Consider the following 21734-nt stretch of genomic DNA (forward strand, 5'->3'; position numbering starts at 1 on the left):
AACCCCACCCTGTGCAACACAACCTGGCAGGGCACAGCCCAACAGAGCCCCACCTTGTGTAACCCAACCTGGCGAAGCCCAGCACAACAGAGACCCACCTTGTGCAACCCAACCTGACGAAGCCCAGCCCAACAGAGCCCCACCTTGTGCAACCCAACCTGGCGAAGCCCAGCACAACAGAGCCCCACCTTGTGCAACCCAACCCAGCAGAGGCCAGCAACAACCTCCACTACAGCAGAGCTATTGCTGCAACACCAAGGACCCTGGCCAGCTCTGAGACGGGAGAAATAGGGCAACTCCTCAACATAATCAGCAGAATGATTGGCTAAGTATAAATTATATGTATAATAAAGGATCTACAATCATTTTTAATTATTGATCAAAGTTATGGTTTTTCATTATACCCTATTCTATGCAACCATTTATCATTTATGTAATGAGATCATTAGCTGAAGGAAAATTTAGGGTTTGTGTTCTTCAATGTTTGGGCTGAAGAGCACAAATCCAGATTTTATCAGTAGCATAAAAGATATAGATATTTTAATCCTCCAGGAGACATGGTGCAGTAAAGATTTATTTACTGTCCCTCAGGCTGCAGATAGATAATATTGCCATCCCTCAAGCACAGCAATGTCCAGCATGGCAGAGCTACTGGGGACATTATAATATTGTACAATATTGCAGGCTCAATTAAAACAATCAAAGCAGCAGACTTGCATATCTGGCTAAAAATAAGAAATGTCACATCCCACCCGATCTGATCTATTCCTGTGTGCAGCATATATTCCACCCTCTGAATCCCCTTATTACTCAGAGAACGTGTTCCTAAATCTCCACACGGAAATCTGAAACTTCCAGGCCCAGGGGAAGGTATTGCTATGTGGAGATTTTATCTCCAGGACAGGTAAACAACCTTCAACAGCACCCAGGGAAAGTGTCATATATTCGGAACAACTAAACCATATCACCCAATAAATGTATCCTTGCGAAACAATTATGACTGAGTAGTTAAACCTTCAAAACTAGGTGTAAATCTGGCCATGAATTACTTAAATAATAGTAGCTACAAAAAGTAAAAAAATATACATTTGAAAAATTATAATAAGAAATGTAATGAAAAATGGTTTGATGAGGCCTGAAAAAATGATTATAAAAAAGCTGAGAACTCTAATAAACCAAAAACAGAAAACTCCTGAAAACCAAGATTTACGCCTAAGATACTGTGAAACACGCAAGCAATATAAACAAACAATTAAAAATAAAAGACTGGAACACATCAACACAAAGCTAAACTAAATTGAAGAGTCAATAAACCAAATCCACTTCTGGGAAACAGAAAAAACTAAATTCAGCAAAAACGAAGAATTATCCACACAAAATGGAAATACTTCTAAAAAATATTTTGAAAAACTTTTCCAAAGAATTACACCCAAAGAACAGAATCGACCCAATTTGATTTGTGAAAGACCTTAACAATTAAAATCATGTATTAAAGACAACCAAAACCCCCTATAACTACTGAGGAGCTGCAAGACAAACTCAGAGAACTCAAATCAGGCAAAGACAATGGGCCTGACAGCATCAGTGCTGAGATGATAAAACACAGCAGCTCTGAAATGAAGAGTGCCCTACTGAAACTCTTTAAAAAGCTGGATAGATCTGGGTATACAATATACGATAGTGAAGACAAATTTGACCCTAACAATTACCGAGGCATTGATGTAGACAGTCACCTGGGGAAGGTTTTCTGCAGTATTTTAAATGCCTGGATAATTGCCTACCTTAACAAACACAGCGTCTTCAGTAAAAGTCCGATTTGCTTTCTTCCAAAACAGCGTACATCACATTTACACCCTGCACACCCCAATAAATAAACAAGTCCACCCAACTAAGAGTAAAAATGCATGCTTTATAGATTTTTATAAAGCATTGCATGAAATTGGCATAAAGGACTATTAAAATTAAAAAAAAACTTCTTCCAAGTGTTGTAGGGGGTAAAATACATGACATCATAAAATGTATGTACTCAGAAAAAAATACAGCATACAAATCGGAAACAAAAGAACTGAATTTTTCTCTCAAGAGCGTGGAGTGAGACAGGGCGGCAGTCTAAGTCCAACATTCTTTAACATCTATATAAATGAATTGGCCATCATGTTGGAGCAGACTGCAGCCCCTGGCCTCACTCTTCATGACAATGAAGTCAAATTCCTACTCTGTGCAGATGATCTCATCCTGCCGTCCCCCCACAGAACAAGGGCTTCAGCGGAACCTGGATCTGCTGGAGCAGCACTGCCAGACCTGGGCCCTGACAGAGAACATGAATAAGACCATGACAGATTCATGATATCTCAGGCAAATATGTTCCAGCTTACTTTAGGCATACCACTAATTCTCCTCACTGCACCTGGGTCTGATAATCAGTGCTTCAGGGAGGTTTGAGCCTTTTTACACCATACAGAAGAGGCTCTGTAATTTAAACCCTCCCATTAAAATTTGGATTAAAATATTTTACAGTGTAATTACACCAATTGCTCTTTATGGTAGTGAAGTGGAGGGTCCCATTACCAACCCGGATTACACCAATTGGGAAAAACACCCTACAGAATCCCTGCATATGTAATTTTGCAAAAACATTTTTTTTAATTACTAAGAAAAACTCTGAACAATCCAAACAGACAGAGAGAGAGAGAGAGAGAGAGAGAGAGAGAGAGAGAAAACCTATGCTGTAATATAAACTGGTGAAAATCAGAAATTATCATATCTCCCAGTGTCCAGCTCTTCTGTTTGTCCCAGGGGTGTCACATGGTGTGTGATAAGGACAAATAAGAGTTCTGTCCCTGCTCTTTTCCACTGCTATACAAGTGACAATCAGCTGTATTTATCAATCAAGCTGGGAGACTTCAAAAGATTGACTGCACTGCATAACTTTATTGCTCTTAATCAAAGTCATACGACCTCCTCAAACTTAACTCTGGGACAGTTTCGCTTTCGGGATACAACAGCAAATGCATCACCTTCATTTAAATCTTGCTATCTAACACTGAATGTTAAATATTATGTTAGGAAGTGCTGTTAGGATTCTTGGTGTTAGCATTCAATTTAAATGTTGCCAAAGAGAAAGGTGTCTCTGTAATTCTCTTCTCTCAGTTATCATTGGTGACCACAAACAGCCTTATCTGATCACATTCAAATCACTGTGTTCATAAAGAGAACACAGCAGTCCAACACACGTACACAGCCCAGTAAGCTGTACATCCTCAGTCCTTCCTACAAGATGGGCTCCGAGCAGCCCACAATTGTACAAAGAGGCAATTGGCAATGATGAACAGTGCCTTAACAGATACCAGACCGTGGGACCCATCTTCACACTAGTACAGAGCCTTAACAGATACCAGGCTGTGGGACCCATCCTCACACTAGTACAGAGCCACCCAGCACTCAAGTGCACCATTGCACTCAAGTTTAAACCATAATGGAATAGAAGGCACAGTTCACTCATGTCCGGGTTGCCTGGGTGGCAGTGTAGTATAACGGCTTCTGACCTGACGTTTCTGCTATAGGTCCAGTTCCCAGGCGGCGCAAGGTTCTTCCCTTTGTAAATATCCAGCAGCATAACTGAATTAAAGAATTTAAGCTGTGTTGCTCACTCTGGACAACAGTCTCGACTAAATGCATTACATTTTAAGGCATTTTAATTTAATGGCATTGTTCTGCCAGTTCTGGATGTTAGTGAACTGCTGGTCTCTCTCTCTCAGGTAATTGTTGAATGGCCATTAATCTCAGAGAAAATCCACCAGCCCTTACTTTTAAAGACTATGGGTAACACATGTTGCATGTTAATAGCTTCATACTTTTCTTTCATTTTCTGCTTTGTATCTTATTCCACCTTGCTCACATTATTTGCAGGGATATTCATTTGTTTTAACTCACGAACATGTTATTCATTTGTTTTAGATTTGTTTCGCATGGGTTGTAAATAATACAAGGAATTTTAAGTGAGGCTTGGATCTGCGTGCCGGTAAAAGACGTTTTTTTTGGAATGTGTTTTCCTCCGTGTGCCGAGTTATGTGCTCGCGGACACGTGAGCGATGTGTTCTTGTCACGGGAGGGACGCGTGGAACGCGGGCGCCGTGATGCGGTTTTTTACGATCGTCCATTAATACCGAGCGGGTTATAATTAGCGTCTCGTTTTCGTTTTCACTTATTTTGTCTGTACAAGGAGACGGCTTCAGGGATTCCGGCAGTCGTAGCATTCCGGCTTGGCATTCCTCGCGCTCTGAGAATTCCGGAATGGCTTTCGTCAGGCGGCCACGAAGTAAATAGCGGCGACGGCTCGCGCAGACAGAGACTATTTTTTACGGGAAGCCCTTTTTGCGGAGATGGGTTCTGTCAGATCTGGGGTCGCTCTCCGCTTCTGGAATGTGGCTGCAGAGAACCTAATGATGCAGGGATGGAATGTGTGCAGATCGTAATGGGAAGGCTGCACGGTGCTGCTCAGTGCTTTGCAGCCTTGCTGATGGCTGTTGGCGGAGAGCATCGGCACAGTCTATGCCTTATGGCCCACCTGTCCGGTTCTCAGTCTCTTTCCAGACTGTGTCCACACAGCGTAATCAATTAGAAGGGTGAAAAGGCCAGAGATTGAATTGATTCAATGAAAAATAGACAGGAACATTGCTTCATACATTATTTTACTTAATACATTTTTTATGTCTTAGAAATAAAGAGTTTTTTCTCTGATAGTGAACATAGGAAGGAGCACATTTTGAATTGTTACGAGAGTTTTTATATATTGAGATGAGATGAAAATGTGTTGTGCATACCAGAGGACAGGTAGCAGACTATTGATGCCACTGTGGGCTTGTTTGTTTTTAAAAAAAATGCTTTGTCAGTTATTGTAAGTTGATCAATAAACACCCACTTGTTTCAGTGTGAAGGTCACCCCTTATTCTTTCTATGGCCATTATTCAGGGCTACAAACAGTGAATATGCTTTCATTTTAATGAAAATTTCTTTATCATTCTCTTTTTCTAAAAATGACAGTAACCCCTGGACTCTAAGGCATCTCAAATTCAAGACCTGGAGGACTTCAGTGTCTGCAGGTAAATGTGGTTTCATCTCAATCACCAGCTCATTACGGCTTTGAGAACAGAGTATGTGGATTCTTCAGCTCGATACATGAATCACTCTTGCTGAAACACACCAAGAACCATTAAGGCCTTGAGAACAAGATGTGTAGATTCACTAGCCAATCAATGACTTCAATGAATGTCTAGGAGGTAAATGAGCTGGATTCCAGAGTTCTCCAAACTCAACCATTCTGAAAACACCCTTTTGAATCTGAATTATTTATTAGCAGGAATAGTTTCTAACTGTGCTGTACACTACATTTCTGAATAGGTTACCCTCATCTTGTTGCTAAAAATCTTTAAAAAGCCAATAATCAAACCAGTAGTAATTGGGATCCCATTAGGACATTCATTTTTTCCTTAATTTGTCTTTCGAAACGATACATCCTGTTCGATACCTCTTTCGATGCTTTTGCCGATCGTTTTAATTCTGGGCTTTTTTTTTCATGAAACTCATCTGAATTTCATTTTTGTATTCTTTATCAGTGGTGCCAGGTCAACCCCCTTTGAAAATTAATATATCAAATTTCTTTATATGGATATCATGACTGGTTTTTGTTAACTCTGTTCGGCCAACCGGTCAGTCCGTGTCTCTGAGGTTTGGATCTGTGAAGAATCTGAGGAAGGGGGAAACACAATGGGACACGGCAATTTAATTCAGTGTGAAATTAAAAAAAAAAAAAAAAAAGAAGAAGCCACCCAGCGTGTATCAGCTACCCTCAGATCAAATGCCCTCTCAGAAAGCTATATTTAGCCACTGAAGCACCTATTCCCCGGGTGCTGTGATTCTCTCTCTCACTCTTTCTCCTTGTCTGTCTTTCACCCTCCCTTCCCTCGTTCTCCCTCTCTTTCTCCCTGTGATCACGGGGAACCATCACCCAGGGCGTCGAAATTCAAGCACCTTAAATGGAACACCTTCCCTCACAGCTAAAACCGAGGTCTCTGCTTGCTTGTTTCTCTCTCACACGCTCCTGTTTTTAAACAAAGCGTTTAACTTGTTAATGCCATTTTTGACATTAACATTTTTGAGTGCAAAATTAGATTTGCGGCCAGATGATTATACAAATGATTAGGCGAAGGGGTAGAGGTTGATAGATGCTTACTAGTCCCCAAGCCTGCAAGAATGCTTCTTCTTATATTAGGTCTGCTGTAACTGTGGTTTCAATGGTCTATATGAGAATAATCATTTGAGCCGGGGTGCTATAAATTATTGTAATGCTCGGGTTCTTGGGTTCAATTCTGCATAAAAACCCTAATAACAACAAGCTTCCTGAATACAGACAATTTCAAACTCAAAACAACACATTTAAAAATGTTTTAAAATTTTAAAGTGAATTAATTGCGCAAGTATGAGAAGATGGTAAATGCTACATTTCTAATACCCAATGCTACATGGCTGCTACAGATATCATCATCACCTGCTTCTCTTTTCCTTCTTATGTATTGTCGAAAGATCATATTTTAATCTTTTTACTTCAAAACGCATGTGTGCCTGTTGAATGCATATTGGCAGGGCTCATTTTATTTCCGCATTTGTATGCTAGAATTAAAAATCAACCGCTCCCAAGAGGATGATTCATTTACTGGCATTTAAGAGAAAAGCACACTTGACCTATATTCTTCTTCCACCCACACGTGGCCATCTTGACATGTGTGGTGACGCAATGGTAGAACGTCTGCTTTTGTGACACGAATGAATCGACTACTTCCTGTATCTCTTTGTCTAGAGAGCTGTTCGTAACTCCGTGGAAACAAGGTCCGCCCCCTCGATCGCCATTCAGTTAAAACCTGGACATTTGCTCAAAGACCGGTTCAGAATATTTTATCCCAGTGTAGGATGCCCAATCATATTCACCAGCCTCACTCACTCGCCACCCCCAACCTAACTCAGGAGAGGGCAGACAATCACGCGCGCATCTCTGAAGTGTTTGGTGTGAGCCACTGCTTCTTAAAACGCTGCAGTCTACGAGTACGGCTCGCACAGACACTAGCTGCAGAAAGACACTTCATGTGGAGGTTAACGGTTGGATGTCAGTGCACCGGGTCAGCCAGTGAGGGCTGCTAGCATGCTGTGATTAGCCAGCCAACTGAAAAGCCCTCTCTCCTTGGCTGAAAATCCCCCTCTCTCTCTCTCTCTCTCTCCCTCTCTCTCTCTCTCTCTGTGTAAATCCCTCTCCCTGGGTGAAAATCCCTCTCTCTCAGGGTGAAAAGGCCTCTCTCTCAGGGTGAAAAGGCCTCTCTCTCAGGGTGAAAAGGCCTCTCTCTCAGGGTGAAAAGGCCTCTCTCTCAGGGTGAAAAGGCCGTTCTCCCTGGGTGAAAAGGCCTCTCTCTCAGGGTGAAAATCCCTCTCTCCCTGGGTGAAAAGGCCTCTCTCCCTGGGTGAAAAGGCCTCTCTCCCTGGGTGAAAAGGCCTCTCTCTCAGGGTGAAAATCCCTCTCTCCCTGGGTGAAAAGCCGTCCCACAGCCCCATAACCGTGCTCTCAGGCTGTCTGGGCGATGCAGGCTGTTATTGACCCGCTCGGTGGATGGAGGTGACAGCGCAGGATGACGGACGGCTTGCCGACTGAGGATCAAATGAAAGGGCTCCATGACTCATACGCTTATGATTACAGTCCACAGGCGAGCTGACCCTCGACCGCTCTCACCTCCGCCGTTTCTCATGTCCTTCACCCTTAGGCAAAATTAATAATTAGTTTCTTCACTGCCAGTGGCATAGCCCCTATGTTATAAATCTGTCCCCTTTTGCTTGGATATCCCGCACCCTGCAGCTAGATGAGTGAGGCCGATCTCCAGCATCCCATTTCTGCTGGGCCAATCGTCTATTAATCTCTTTTACTTGCACTTTATTGTTCCATATTATCTCAGGACATTACACAGCTCTCATCATTTCATATGAGCAATTAATGATATGCCCTTTAGGCGAAGAGTAAGATATCACTGAAACAATAGTGCATAATATAAAGAATATGAATAATTTGAATAAGTTGATGGAAAAAAGGGGGGAAAAAACCCTGCTTTATAAATGAGCCTCAGTGAGTCTGGTCTTCCATTATGTCAAACACTTTCTCCAGTGAATCTATCCCAGGGATAGATTTCGTCAGCAAAATGTATTACTGAATTACTAGTAAATACCAAGGCTGTGTTTAAAGAGCATCTTTTAGGTTGGCATACCCAGTGATTTAATATGTGGGGAAATGATGCGGCAATGGGATTTTAAAGTTAAAAATAAAAAAAATACACTTAGAATTACATCTGTGCCTACTTGTGTAACGCGATCACCCACTCCCACCTCAAATCTGGGAAAACCAACGTGATGTAGCATCGGGGAGTCGGAACTGAGCGAGAGCTACGATCGATGGCAAAGTAAGCAACATTAACAGGAAGATGAATCCCCATACTTGTGATGGGCCACAGCCTTATAAGTCCAAGCCTGCAAGGTGCCCAAGGGACCGGGGGCAGGGAAGGATGACTGACAGGGCACGCTGGTTGCAGTTGAAGTGTGAGGAGAGCCTATGGCGAACTAGACCTGTGAGTGACTAGTGAGAGCTACTTTACAATAACAATGTTTCTTCTACTTTACATTTTTTGCTAAGTTGGTTTGCTGTGTTTGATGTGATTTGATTGATTCTGACTTGTATTCTATGTTTACAATGTTATGATACTAAAACGCATCTGATACAAGCACAATTGAACACAAAATGTGAGGAAATGTACAGCGATAGGAATATTCTCTCTTGAGCCTGTGAGTCCTTTTCCCCGTCATGTTAAAAGAAATTAAACGCAACTCAAATAAAGAACCGCGCTCTCTCAGTGTTTGATCCCAGCCTCAGCCCCGAACTGTGGAGAGCAGCACACCTTTAAGCACCTGGGCTGATTAGCTAACGCAGCCCAGGTGTGTGTGCTCTCTCCACCAGCCAGCACAGCCGAGACCAATCTGGTTCTCCGCTGGACTGGATGCCACAGATATGTAGCCAACATTAGTTGGTTTATCCAGCTGAAGCCCCAGAGGAGTTTAGTTATTTAATTTAATTTATTTTCCTATTTATATATCTTACAAATAAGACTAATTTCATTACTACAATCTGTTCATAATGCCTTGGCATTTAACCCACCACCCACTAACATCAAAAGTCGGCAGTTTTTTCTGCCAAAATAATATTACGCTATACATAAATGTTTCCCATGGTGATTGCAAATGGGTTTGATATCCTCAATGCATGTTTTGAAAGTGAAGTGATGAAGAATGAAAATGAGTTTGTGAGCAGTCTTGCCATCAAGACCTTTATCCCTGATGTGCAATATGCTATATTTTACTGGGGCTTCTGTGTCCCTGTCTCGAATGGCCCTATCAGCAGTTGTGGTAACACAGCGCTGTTAGTGCTCTACGGGCATTTGGCCATAGCATTGCATCACCGGTGTTTTTTTATTTTTTACCTTGAATGCAGCCTAGGTCTCTGATTGGCTGCTGGCAGTTAGCTCTGCTCTGCTGACGCCAGCACATCCAAATGAGCCGGATGCAGCACGGGCACTGCTGGCTCGCAATTTATACCTCAGAAATGAATCAGTGCATCCGAGCCAGATGATTTGATTGATTTGTTAAAAAATGCTACGACTAAGCAATATGCTGATTTCCTAGTGGGCCTTTTATTTATAGTCCCCAAAGCATGTATATTTGATATATATATAATTTCCAGTACTACTACTACTACTACTACTACTAATAATAGTACAGCATATTTATTATGAACCTTTCAAGGACCCAAGGACACAGCACGAGATTTTTAAATATGAGAGCACAGAGATGAAGGTAAGACTGGGATTTATACGAGGAAAAATGGCAGAGACACACCAAATAGGAAACAAGAGCGAGACAGGTTTAAACAAGGCCCCAACTCAGTGAGAGTGAAACGGGTTAAAACAGGGACCCAACTCTGCAGGAATTGAGAGAGAGATGGGTTAAAACAGGGCCTGAACTCTCCAGGAAGTGAGAGAGAGACAGGTTAAAACAGGACCCCAACTCAACAGGAAGTGAAAGAGTGTCAGCAAGAGGTGAGAGAGATGGGTTAAAACAGGGCCTGATTCAGCAGGAAGTGAGAGTGAGATGGGTTAAAACAGGACCTGATTCAACAGGAAGTGAGAGGGAGACTGTTAAAACAGGACCTGATTCAGCAGGAAGTGAGAGGGAGACGGGTTAGAACAGGGCCTGATTCAGCAGGAAGTGAGAGGGAGACAGGTTAAAACAGGGCCTGAGTCAGCAGGAAGTGAGAGGGAGACAGTTAAAACAGGACCTGATTCAGCAGGAAGTGAGAGGGAGACTGTTAAAACAGGGCTTGATTCAGCAGGAAGTGAGAGGGAGATGGGGTAAAACAGGGCCTGATTCAGCAGGAAGTGAGAGAGAAAGACGGGTTAAAACAGGGCCTGATTCAGCAGGAAGTGAGAGGAAGACAGATTAAAACAGGGCCTGATTCAGCAGGAAGTGAGAAGGGAGACGGTTAGAACAGGGCTGATTCAGCAGGAAGTGAGAGGGAGATGGGTCAAAACAGGGCCTGATTCAGCAGGAAGTGAGAGGGAGACGGGTTAAAACAGGGCCTGATTCAGCAGGAAGTGAGAGGGAGACGGGTTAAAACAGGGCCTGATTCAGCAGGAAGTGAGAGGGAGACGGGTTAAAACAGGGCCTGATTCAGCAGGAAGTGAGAGGGAGATGGGTTAAAACAGGGCCTGATTCAGCAGGAAGTGAGAGGGAGATGGGTTAAAACAGGACCTGATTCAGCAGGAAAGGAGAGGGAGATGGGCTAAAACAGGGCCTGATTCAGCAGAAGTGAAGGAATGTTAAACAGGCGATCCAGAAAGAAGGATGGCTAAACAGGGCCTAGTCAGCGGGTGAGTTTTAGGCGTTGTGTTATAAATTGTGACGTGAGGTGGGTGTGAGCTTCAGCCAGGACGCTGAGCTCTCAAAGTGTGTGGGGGCAGTTACGGCGAAGGGGCAGCGATGTTATAAAAACATTCCCGACATAACGACAGCACAATTTAATCACTCACTGCACCACTGAAAGAGCTGCAAGCACAGGCCTGGCTGGCTCCGGAAGGAAATGCATAATGAAATTAGTTAAATTATCAGATTCAGAAAAAATAAATCAAGCTGCCCACCACTAACACTGAATAATACAGTCAATTTCCTAATGAGGTTACTGCGCAGTGACATCATTCTCTCAGAAAAGTTTTTAATCAGTCTATTAGTGCTAATTAGTCTAAATATGTTATTTAGAAAATAACCCCCAAGATGAATTCTATCCCTTTAAATGTTCTGCCCTCAGGAAATGTATGTTGTCATCACAATGACAGGAGTCCACAGAATGTTTTTAGGGCTATGGCTATAATTGCTTGTTTTTTGTGGTGTGTCTAAGACATTTTAAAGCAGAGCATTAGCTGGATTTCCCTCCATAGAATTTTTAGAAGCATTTTTGATGAGTGGATCAAATCTGAAAAAATAATGCTGTGGCAAGCAGTCATTGTCTGGTCAAATGACATTTATGAATAAGAAAATGATTGAATAATTCATATTTTTAGGACAAACTGCCCCTTACATCTGTGATCATTACTCTACTAGCACAAAACTGTGAACATTAAGACACCAACAGAACTCTGTGATTATTAATATGTCAACATAAAACTGGGCAATCATTAATATGCTAACATAAAGGATGGATGCTTTTGTGGGAAACTGGCACACAATCTGCGCTGAAGGAAATCATTTAATCCCATTTTCGGCTTCCAGGAAAGGACATGTTTCTTGGACTCCCCAGACGCAGTGCAACAACATTATCTCCGTGGAAACAGCCATGTGCCCGCGATGTGATTATCGCCCCCGGCTACCGTTAATCCCAGTGCAGCCAGGAGACTAAAACACGAATGCAGTCAGATTACGAATATTAAAAATGATATAAAAAATAGCACAGGATTAAATACGTGTGTGATTTAATCACAGTTGTTGAAACGAGTAGCTGTTACATACAGTGTATTATGGCAAGAATATGCAGGGAAAAACCAATTGTCTCAAAGAGAGATGTCTGACCGAAGGCCAGCACGACTGTTGAGTATTCAGCTATCACAACTGGGGTACAGAGCACTGCTGGTAGTATTTATTTTTATTTTAACCTTTATTTAACCAGGAATACCCAATTGAGATCAAATGGGCTATTTAATAGTTTGGAGTCTACTAAAGTAATCCAAGATTTAAATAAAATTCAGAAGTGGTCCAAAGGGTGAGACCAGCTGGGGTAAGAAGCAGACTGTTCTAATGTCCTAACACGTAAAACATTTAAAGAAAGAACAGGAACAAATTCTCAGACTGATATCAGAACGAGCGTGGACAGAAAACGTCTAGACTCCACAGACCCTCGTATTCACCATTAATTAGCAATCAAAAAAAATTGTATAGTGCAGGCAGAGACAAAAAAGCTTAGGGAAAATATTGATTCGCAGTATTGATTTCACAGGACTAATAAAAGGCAGAGGAATAGGATGCACATTAAATGCGAGGTTACTGGGAACAGCATACACGCCTCGTTGAGGCTGGTGTGGTTTCCTCAGTTCCCTCTAGGTGCGCTGTCCTATTGTCATCTACCCGATCAGAGCTTTTGAAGGGATAATTAACTTTATGTGGTGTTTCGGTATTATTTCAGTTCAGTGCATGTCTTCAGATGGCTTAGATCAGGGCTGGCCAACCCTTGTTCCTGGAGATCTACAGTCCTTTAGGTTTTCACTCCAAAAAAGCATGCCCTCATTCAACAGAGAGAGAACTACACTCTCAGAAATAAAGGTACACAAGGGTACACATTCTGTACAAGTACAAAACTGTACCTCTAAGGGTACTGAATGATACCTTTTTTCTGGTAAAGGTACAGTTCTGAAACTTCAAGGGGTACTGCCACAGTGACAAGTGATTGTACCTTTCTAGGTATTGAATGGTACCTTTTTTCCTGAGACTGTAGCTGCTAATTATTAGAATCGGGTGTGCCAAATTAGGGTTGAATTTAAAACCTAGAGGATGAGAAATAGGAATAGGACTGGGCAGCCTTAGCTTAGACAGTGTATCGGTGTGATTAAGGATATTTGAGATATGTGAGAGGTTTGCCATTTAAAGCAAGAATTGGCTGTCCATATGAACACGCTTATATTGTAGCATTTATTCTCAATTCTAAACACAAATTTCAGTTTTTATGTTGTGCTGCTCTAGTAGAATACATATGCACCACCCCTGGAGACATGATATAAAAGCTTCTTTGGTTAGTTGAAGTGTATTTTCTCATTTTAAACCATAAACCCCTGTTGTAAAACTGGCAACTAGTCAGAAACATCTGTAAATATATTTTAAAAGAATTCCTTTATGGCACACAAAAACTGTCGAGGCCAATTGAAAATATACAGCTGAAATAATAAGATCCCAGATAGTGAGCTGTAGCGAGTCTATCAGTGAGATCCCTAAGGATAGGGCAAATGTAGTCAGTACTCCAGAACTGAGTTTTATGACACTTACACCAATTTAAAAAAAAAAAGTTTTATTGTCCACACAATCGATCTATATTAGCAGTCTCTATAAATCGCACTACAGATTAATTTAGCTGTCGACGTACTGACCTTGTTGGAATCTGTGCTGATTTATAATTGAAACAAAGAACATAGACACACATAGCGTAATGAAGAGAATAGGCCATTCTGCCCTTTTAGACTTGCTACTAACAGCAGATCAGACAGTATCCAGCACAGTGAAAAGACCAGTTGTGAAGACCCCCAGGGTCTCTGCCTGAAACACATGGCCTGGCACGTGTAGCACCCTTGTAAAGCATTTGTGGAAAAGTACCACATCTGCTTTCTGACTGATTCTGTGAGGACATGTAATTGTGAGGGGGACCTAACTGTGTTATTAGGGAATGATATGGTCACTGGCAGCTGGACTCAGTGCAATGGAGGATGACACACACAGACACACGCACACGCACACACTCTCTCGCTTCTTCTCTCTTGCTCTCTCTCTTACACACACACACACACACACACAAACACTCAATCTTTCTCTCTCTCTTTCTCTCTCGCTCTCACACACACTCAATCTATCTCTCTCTTTCCCTCTCGCTCTCTCACACTCACAGACACAAACACACACTCTTTCTCTCTCACACACATACACACACACGCTTTCTCACACTAACACACACACACACTCTCTTTCTCTCTCTCTCTCTCTCTCACACTCACACACATGCACACATGCACACACAGTGTGTAAAGGTCAGTGAATCTGTGATACAGACTGTCTGAGACAGCAGCAGCAGAACAGGAGCTCAGTGTACCTGTCCACGCAGTGTGAGGTAACGAATGACAGCTGGTCAAGGAGTGTGGTCTTAATGAAGCCATGCAGATGACTTTTACGTGTATACCTGTGTAGATAGATCGCCCAATACACTGCAGATCCTGTGGAATGCTCATTTAAACAAACAGGAGACAATGAACCAACAAACCAAAAGATCCTGTATGAAATGTGAAGCCAGATGTGTGCGGTAATCAAACACTGATCGTTAAACATGGCAAATGACATGCACACTGAACGTCGTAGCAAAAACGTAATGTTTATGCAGTCCCCTAATTGTTCTGAACAAGTTGAGACAAATAAAGACCTGATTTAATCCGATGTTAATCATATTTCAAGAGAACCATCTGAAGAAGAGCGTGGTGCCTACTTTGATGTACCGGCCATTTGATCCAGCCGCTTGGTTGAATATGCATAATCTCTTGAGATTAATTTTGCCGTCGTCACCTTGACACAGAAAAAGGAAGGAGTGGGAGTTGCTTTTTAAAGTTTTCCTCCATTTTGTCTGCCGAGAGAGGCATCGTAGCAATGCACTCTCCGATTCTGTCACCAGTCGCTGCCAAATACGCTCAGTATCCATGACAACAGCTACAGAGCTCATTGAAGATATTTTTATTCTTGATCCAGCTTTTTTATTTATTTCTTTTGTATTTATTTATGTAAGATATTTACGCTGTGTGTCTCAATGGGCACGTGCAGAATTTCACAAAATATCATGTGTGATATCTACTTAGATTTACTTAACAAGGACTGTTGGGAACGATAGCACTAGGCGGTTTGCCTTTTGGTTAAAGGATCAGTGTTCACCATTAAAGAAATGTACTTTTTCTGTAATTTAAAATGAGCCACCTTCTTATTACACCGCAGGTATTTAATTAAAACGGCATGACAGCTACGTAACATAGTTTCAGGCCCAAATGAACAAGGCCTGGTTTTAAACTGTGAGATTTAGCTACTGGGCGATTTTAGAATTAACTACCCTTGCCAAGATATAGAAATGTTTCTACACATTATGGTATACCAAATTATATAATCATATGGAACCTTATTTTAAATAATCAAGTGCCATCTTTAGTTTCTCCCTTGATGTTTAAAATATTCCAAATGGGCTATTTTACACCCTATGGGCCACACACAGTATAATAGTAGAGCCAGTGACTATTTTGCACGCTACAGACCACACAGTACTACAGGACAGCCAGTGACTACTTTCCACTCTACAGGTCGCACAGTACTACAGGAGAGCCAGTGACTACTTTACATTCTACGGGTCGCACATAGTACTACAGGAGAGCCAGCGACTACTTTACACTCTACAGGTCACACACAGTACTACAGGAGAGCCAGTGATTACGTTACACTATACAGGTTGCACACAGTACTACAGGAGAGCCAGTGACTACTTTACACTCTACAGGTCACACACAGTACTACAGGAGATCCAGTGACTACTTTACACATTATAGGTCACACAGTACTACAGAAGACCCAATGGCTATTTTATATTCTATAGGTTCTACACAGTACTACAGGATAGTCAGTGACTATTTTACACACTACACGCCAAGTACTACAAGAGAGCTTGTGCCATGTGACTTTTCCCTTAGCTACAACCCTGGTGAGAGCAGAGCAATTCATACTGATAGTCCAAGATGGAGGCAATACACAATTTTGGACATAGAGGAGACTGTAGCTACTTCAGCTATTACAGTTTAAGGTATTGTCTTTAATGAGTATTATCTGTAATGAGTACATTGTACTTAAACTATATGGATTTGAAAATGATTAAACAAATCTAAAAAGGGAAAAAGTTACCACATAAGACAGTATGAGACAGCGCAAGTATTGAGCCTTTTATTTATACGTTTCTTTATTTATTATTTCATTTATCTATTTATTGAGTTATTTATTTATTTATTATGGCAGCTTTAGTCCTCCATACTCGAGAGCCCAACATGAATTACATTACATTATCTGCTACAATCAATCGGGTTATTACAGTCTGTTGAATTACCTGCCAACTGGCAATTTTATTAATCAAGTGATGGAAATAAAAGCCCTTTGATATCGATGATCTGGTTTAGAGGTATTCCTTTAGTCTGCATATGCCGCACCAGCTGCATATGCTTTAAAAAAAAGCTTCCCACTCAGCAATCTGCATGCTGGCTGTTGGCAGAAACCTTTCAAAACTGTAATCCATATGCTTTCAGTCAAATAAAACATATCCACACTACAAAAAAAAACACTCACCAGGTTAATTCTTATTAATGTAAATAATGATGATAGAATGGGATAACTGGCAGATTTCACCAAATAACCATGCTAAACCTAGTGAGATGCCAAAATCTCTTGGACCTGAGCAATGGACTAATAACAATTAGTCAGAATTCCACATAAAATTCTTATCATTGTTGTTATCAGCATTTAGTTGAACTGTGTAAAACCATTTTGGAAAGCAAAGTAGATCATTTTACAAAAAATTTAAGGATTAGTCATTTATTGTCAGATTTCTATAAATGTCCAAATACAACAGACACAGAATGTGTTATAAGCTGTCCTTAACAGTCCCAAATGACTGTAATAGCTCTCCAGCTCCCCTAATGGTCAATCAAGGGATTTTTTTTCTTTACTTCACTACAATGATGACCCTGATTTGGCCAGGTCAATAGTTATTAAATGAATATGTTCTACGCATAAGGTAGGTAAGTGAATACATTCAAACAAATGACAAACAAGACAGAATAGCCCATTTCAGAGCAGTGCTCCTTAGGGCAACACATTAGTTTTAACCCTGTATTTGCAAATCCTGGTCTGGTTGATGTTGGTGATTTCTGTTCTTCAGCAGTAAGGGTAGTGGTTTATGACTTTGACTGGGGGCACTATGCCATGCCTGGGAGTACAGCCTAGGAAGAAGAGAGCTGTGTTCATTGATCGATTCGGCCCATTAGACGATTAGATGCGCTGCATTTCAGAAAATTTCAGAGACCTATTAGAGAATAACAACATGACATGTTTTAGACAGGGATCTTAAAGGTTATTTGTTTTATTTGGTGTGTGTGTGGGGGGGGGGGGGGGGGGCAGACTATGTATTATATAATATATATATATATATATATATATATATATGTATATAGATATATGAAATTAAAAGTGAACACCTTTTTTTTATAACTTTTGTATCCTTCTAATGAATTAATAGTGAACAGAAATAAGTAGCAAAACTACTCCACTCCAGGTGTACCTTACCAGCTAATTATACAATTATGCCTGATAAATTACAGCTTCAGTGGTTAAATATAGTATGTTTTTCTTAAAGATAACAGTGGGAAAGTGGGGAAAAGCAGGAAAATCAACAGTATTTGCTACAATGCCGGATCAGATCAGAGCAAAAATCAAACAGATTGCATGAGAGGGCAAAGATGGCGGTTCAGTGACAGGAGAACATAGTGATGTAGAGAAACAAACGATGTTCTCACAAGATTCTGATTGCTGCTTTTCATAAATGCGGCGCATTTCCAGACCACAGCCAGAGGCTCCCCTGAGCACTTCAATCATGGCGCATTTCTTGGCCTCACAATAACTGCATAACGTTTCACATTAATCAGGGAGGAATTAGGGAGGAGTCAGAGAGGAGTCAGAGAGGAGTCAGGGAGGAGTCAGGGAGGAGTCAGAGAGGAGTCAGGGAGGATTCAGAGAGGAATCAGGGAGGAGTCAGGGAGGAGTCAGGGAGGAGTCAGAGAGGAGTCAGAGAGGATCAGGGGATCAGAGAGGATAGGAGGATCAGAGGAGGAGTCAGGGAGGAGTCAGGGAGGAGTCAGAGAGAGATCAGGAGTCAGAGAGGAGTCAGGGAGGAGTCAGAGAGGAATCAGGGAGGAGTCAGAGAGGAGTCAGGGAGGAGTCAGAGAGGAATCAGGGAGGAGTCAGAGAGGAATCAGGGAGGAGTCAGGGACGAGTCATCCAGCGGTCTGGCCATTGTTATATGGACAGCTCCATGTTTATGAGGCTCTTCTGGGCTTTTTTAGGATCCTGACCACATGCCCTTATTAACACATCCTGCCGACCATACTGTTGAGGATGAATGATGAAATTTATGTATTTGCATGTATGAATTTCAGATGTGTGTATAGGCATTTTTTTCCCCAGCCTTCCCTACTGATGAATTTTGGCAATGCTGATCTGCAAAAATATAACCTAACATCATTAAAAATACCATTATCTGGATGAGTGAAAGAAGTGGGAGTGCCAGGGGGTTGAGTGGGAGGGGAGCCAAGATGGCGTCTGAAGAGATGAGTCTTCAGTCTGCATGAGAAGACAGAAAACACGTTTTAAAACTTGGATGTGAGCTGTAACAGGGAGCCAGTGTTGGCAATGCAAAGGAGAGTAACATGGGCAAACCTTAAACCAAAAGGTTTAAGACCAGTCCTGCAAATGTGCTCGGTATTAACAGCGTGATATCTGTCAGAAAAAGATTTTTGGCAGTTTTGCAGCAGACGAGGCTTCTTTAGATGATCTGATAATAGACTTGTAAGGGGAAAATGGCTGCTATCGGAGCATTCTTCGTAATGTACAAACACTGCGATAAACGCAATGACTAAATCCGTCAATGAGAAAACACTCTTTTTAACACATAAAATGAATGTGAGCTGTCTCTTCACCACGCTCTGTTCAGTACATCCAGTGCAACGGTTTCGAACAGTGTGGCATGACGTAAATGCTGATTCCATTAAAATGAAAATGCTCATGTTTTCGATAAGTATTAGATGCAAATTTACTGTACCTATATAAAGTGCGCATTGCTATTATTGTTTATTAATCCTGGTGAGCGATGGAAATTTTTTAAATTTCCAATAGTTTAAAAAAATTTTTTAAGTAGTTTTCAATAAAAAGCCCGGAATTGTGTTTTACAACTTTAAACACAGTCTCTGTAAAATGTTGATATTTCATGTCTTTGATGTTTAAAATAGCCTCCAATCTATTATCCACTCTTATTATGTAATTGTGTTATGCAATTTTGTTGGATTATTGCCATTAGCTTATTACATAAAGAGGGAAAATGCTATGTCTTTCTGTGCAATGCATATATGTGAAATTATAGTGCCAAACCACCACATAATATGCAAATGTTTCACAGATTCTTGAATCTTCCATTGAGAAAATTTATAAAATATATAATCCAGTTTTATACTATAAAATAGTTTTTTTTAATAGCAAAGACACATACCATATAAATTGTGTTCACCCCCTCAACCCTCCCCTCCCACCAACTCCAAAATGCAAATGCTACCAAAGCACTGTGCTCCCCTGATAAATATCTGTTTGGAGGGAGGCAGAGAACCGGTCCCCTCCCTGAAAATGAGTTCTGTCAGCAAAAGATTAATCATTAAATTCCCCCCTCTGTGCTGAAGACATCCTCAATCAGAGCATGTTGAGTTTACACTGTCTTCTCTCGTCTTTGTGTGTCTGTATGACGGGCAGAGAAGGGGTAAACGAGACAGGGACAGGGAAAGAAAAATACAGAATGGAAGGAGAGCAAGATGGAGAGAGGGAGGGAGAGAGAGGAGAGAATGTGTGAGAGAGAGAGAGAGAGAGAGAGAGAGATGAAGAGAGGGAGAGAGGAGGGAAGGGCAGACGGGACTGGCGGAGCTGGCCGTGACACAGCTTCCCGCCAGCTCCGCCCCTTTATCCGCATCTGTCCTCTCATTGGTGCGTCCGCTAATTCCCCAGAACAAGCTCTCTCTCTCTGCCTCCTCCCACCCCCCCCCCCTCCGCAAAGGACTCGGCGGTGAATGAAACGCGCCGAATGCCAGCCCGAGACGTAGTAAGAGAGTCCGCCTCCGCCCCTCCGCCTCTTCAGAAGGACCAGACGCCAGACTGGAGCGCGACGCACACAGGACCCCGAGCAGATCTGCCGGATGAAGCGCCGCTCTCGAAAACCATGCCTGAGACGCTGAACAGAATCACACCGTCTCAACTGTGACGCTAAATCTTTTATCATTTCTTATTATTATTATTATTATTATTGTTACGTGACATTTTTCAGAGGTTCTTCTTTTCTTGAACTATCTTGGGAGTTATAATAAATAGATTTTTAAAAAGCCGTCGTCACTTTCCAAGTCCGTTTTTTTAAAAGAAAAAGGAGGAGGAAGTTGGAATTCGGGGAAAGTTTCGGTGGAAAAGGGAGGCGTGCAGCGACGGCGGCGGCGGCGGTCGGGAGCCCCCCCTTTTCTCTGCGAGCGACCCCGTGAGAGCTCGCCAAGACGCCGCGTGCCGTGCTCCGCGTGAAGAATGCCCAGACGCGGCTGGCCAAGCCGGCGATGGCGGCGGCCGACCCGGCCACCGCCGGCCTGTTCATGGAGCGCTCGCAGAGCCGCATCAGCCTGTCGGCCTCCTTCGAGGCGCTCGCCATCTACTTCCCCTGCATGAACTCCTTCGACGAGGACGACGTCGGTAAGCGCCGCCTTCCAGACCCCCAACCCCCTCCCCCCCGCGCCGCCGCCGCCGTCGCCGCCGTCATCGTCTGGTCTCCACGGGCCCGGCGGGTTTTTAGTTTCCCGCTCGCGGGCGGCGCCGGGTCTCCCGGGCGATGACCTGGCTCCGCACGCGTGTGGGGTTGTTGTGACCGTTCTGGGTTTTTTTTTTTCCCTGATGTTTCAAAAAACCCAAAATGTCTCAACCTGAGACAGAGGACTTGGGTGCAAGTCTACGGCATGCACGCGCTGACGGCTTTTTGCTCTCTCTGAGAGCTGGCGGCAGGAGAGAATGCTTAGCAACAAAGCCGAATACTGGCCCCAGACACATGTAGGGTCTGAAAGTGTGTTCATGGATTAATCAGGGAAAATCATATGCCTTGTGACACATTTAGGCGAGTTGGACATGGACATTAGTGACAAAGCCGGGTGTTTTGGTAGATTAGAAGGTTGAACTGAACTTACTGTGTTGGATCCCATCTCTCCTATGTGAGGGCTGCATGCTATTATTAGGGTTTGGAATAAGTATCAAATAATAAATGTAAAATAAAGCTTTATTACTGTCTTAATCCATAGTCAGACTCAATCCATAATACAGCATTATTGAGAAATATATATACGTACAGTATATACTGACCACACACTCAGGCACACACTACACACACACACACACACACGCACACACACTCACACAGACACACACACGCAGACACACACACACACACAGACATTGTATATAATTTTCACAAGAGACTGGCACAGGTTCTAACC

General features: G+C 42.3%; 1 protein-coding gene across 1 annotated transcript in view; it reads left to right on the plus strand.

Moving 5' to 3' along the window:
• Positions 1 to 20301: 20301 nt before the first annotated feature.
• The window catches only part of rims4 (regulating synaptic membrane exocytosis 4), a 31121-nt gene continuing 29688 nt past the window's right edge, over positions 20302 to 21734 (plus strand). The window contains exon 1 of the mRNA XM_064305455.1: positions 20302 to 20943. Within this exon, the coding sequence (XP_064161525.1) occupies positions 20811 to 20943 (133 nt within the window). The 5' untranslated portion in view covers positions 20302 to 20810. The remainder of the gene's footprint in view (positions 20944 to 21734) is intronic.

The sequence above is a fragment of the Anguilla rostrata genome, chromosome 13, assembly GCF_018555375.3.
Source record: "Anguilla rostrata isolate EN2019 chromosome 13, ASM1855537v3, whole genome shotgun sequence".
Taxonomy (NCBI): Eukaryota; Metazoa; Chordata; class Actinopteri; order Anguilliformes; family Anguillidae; genus Anguilla; species Anguilla rostrata.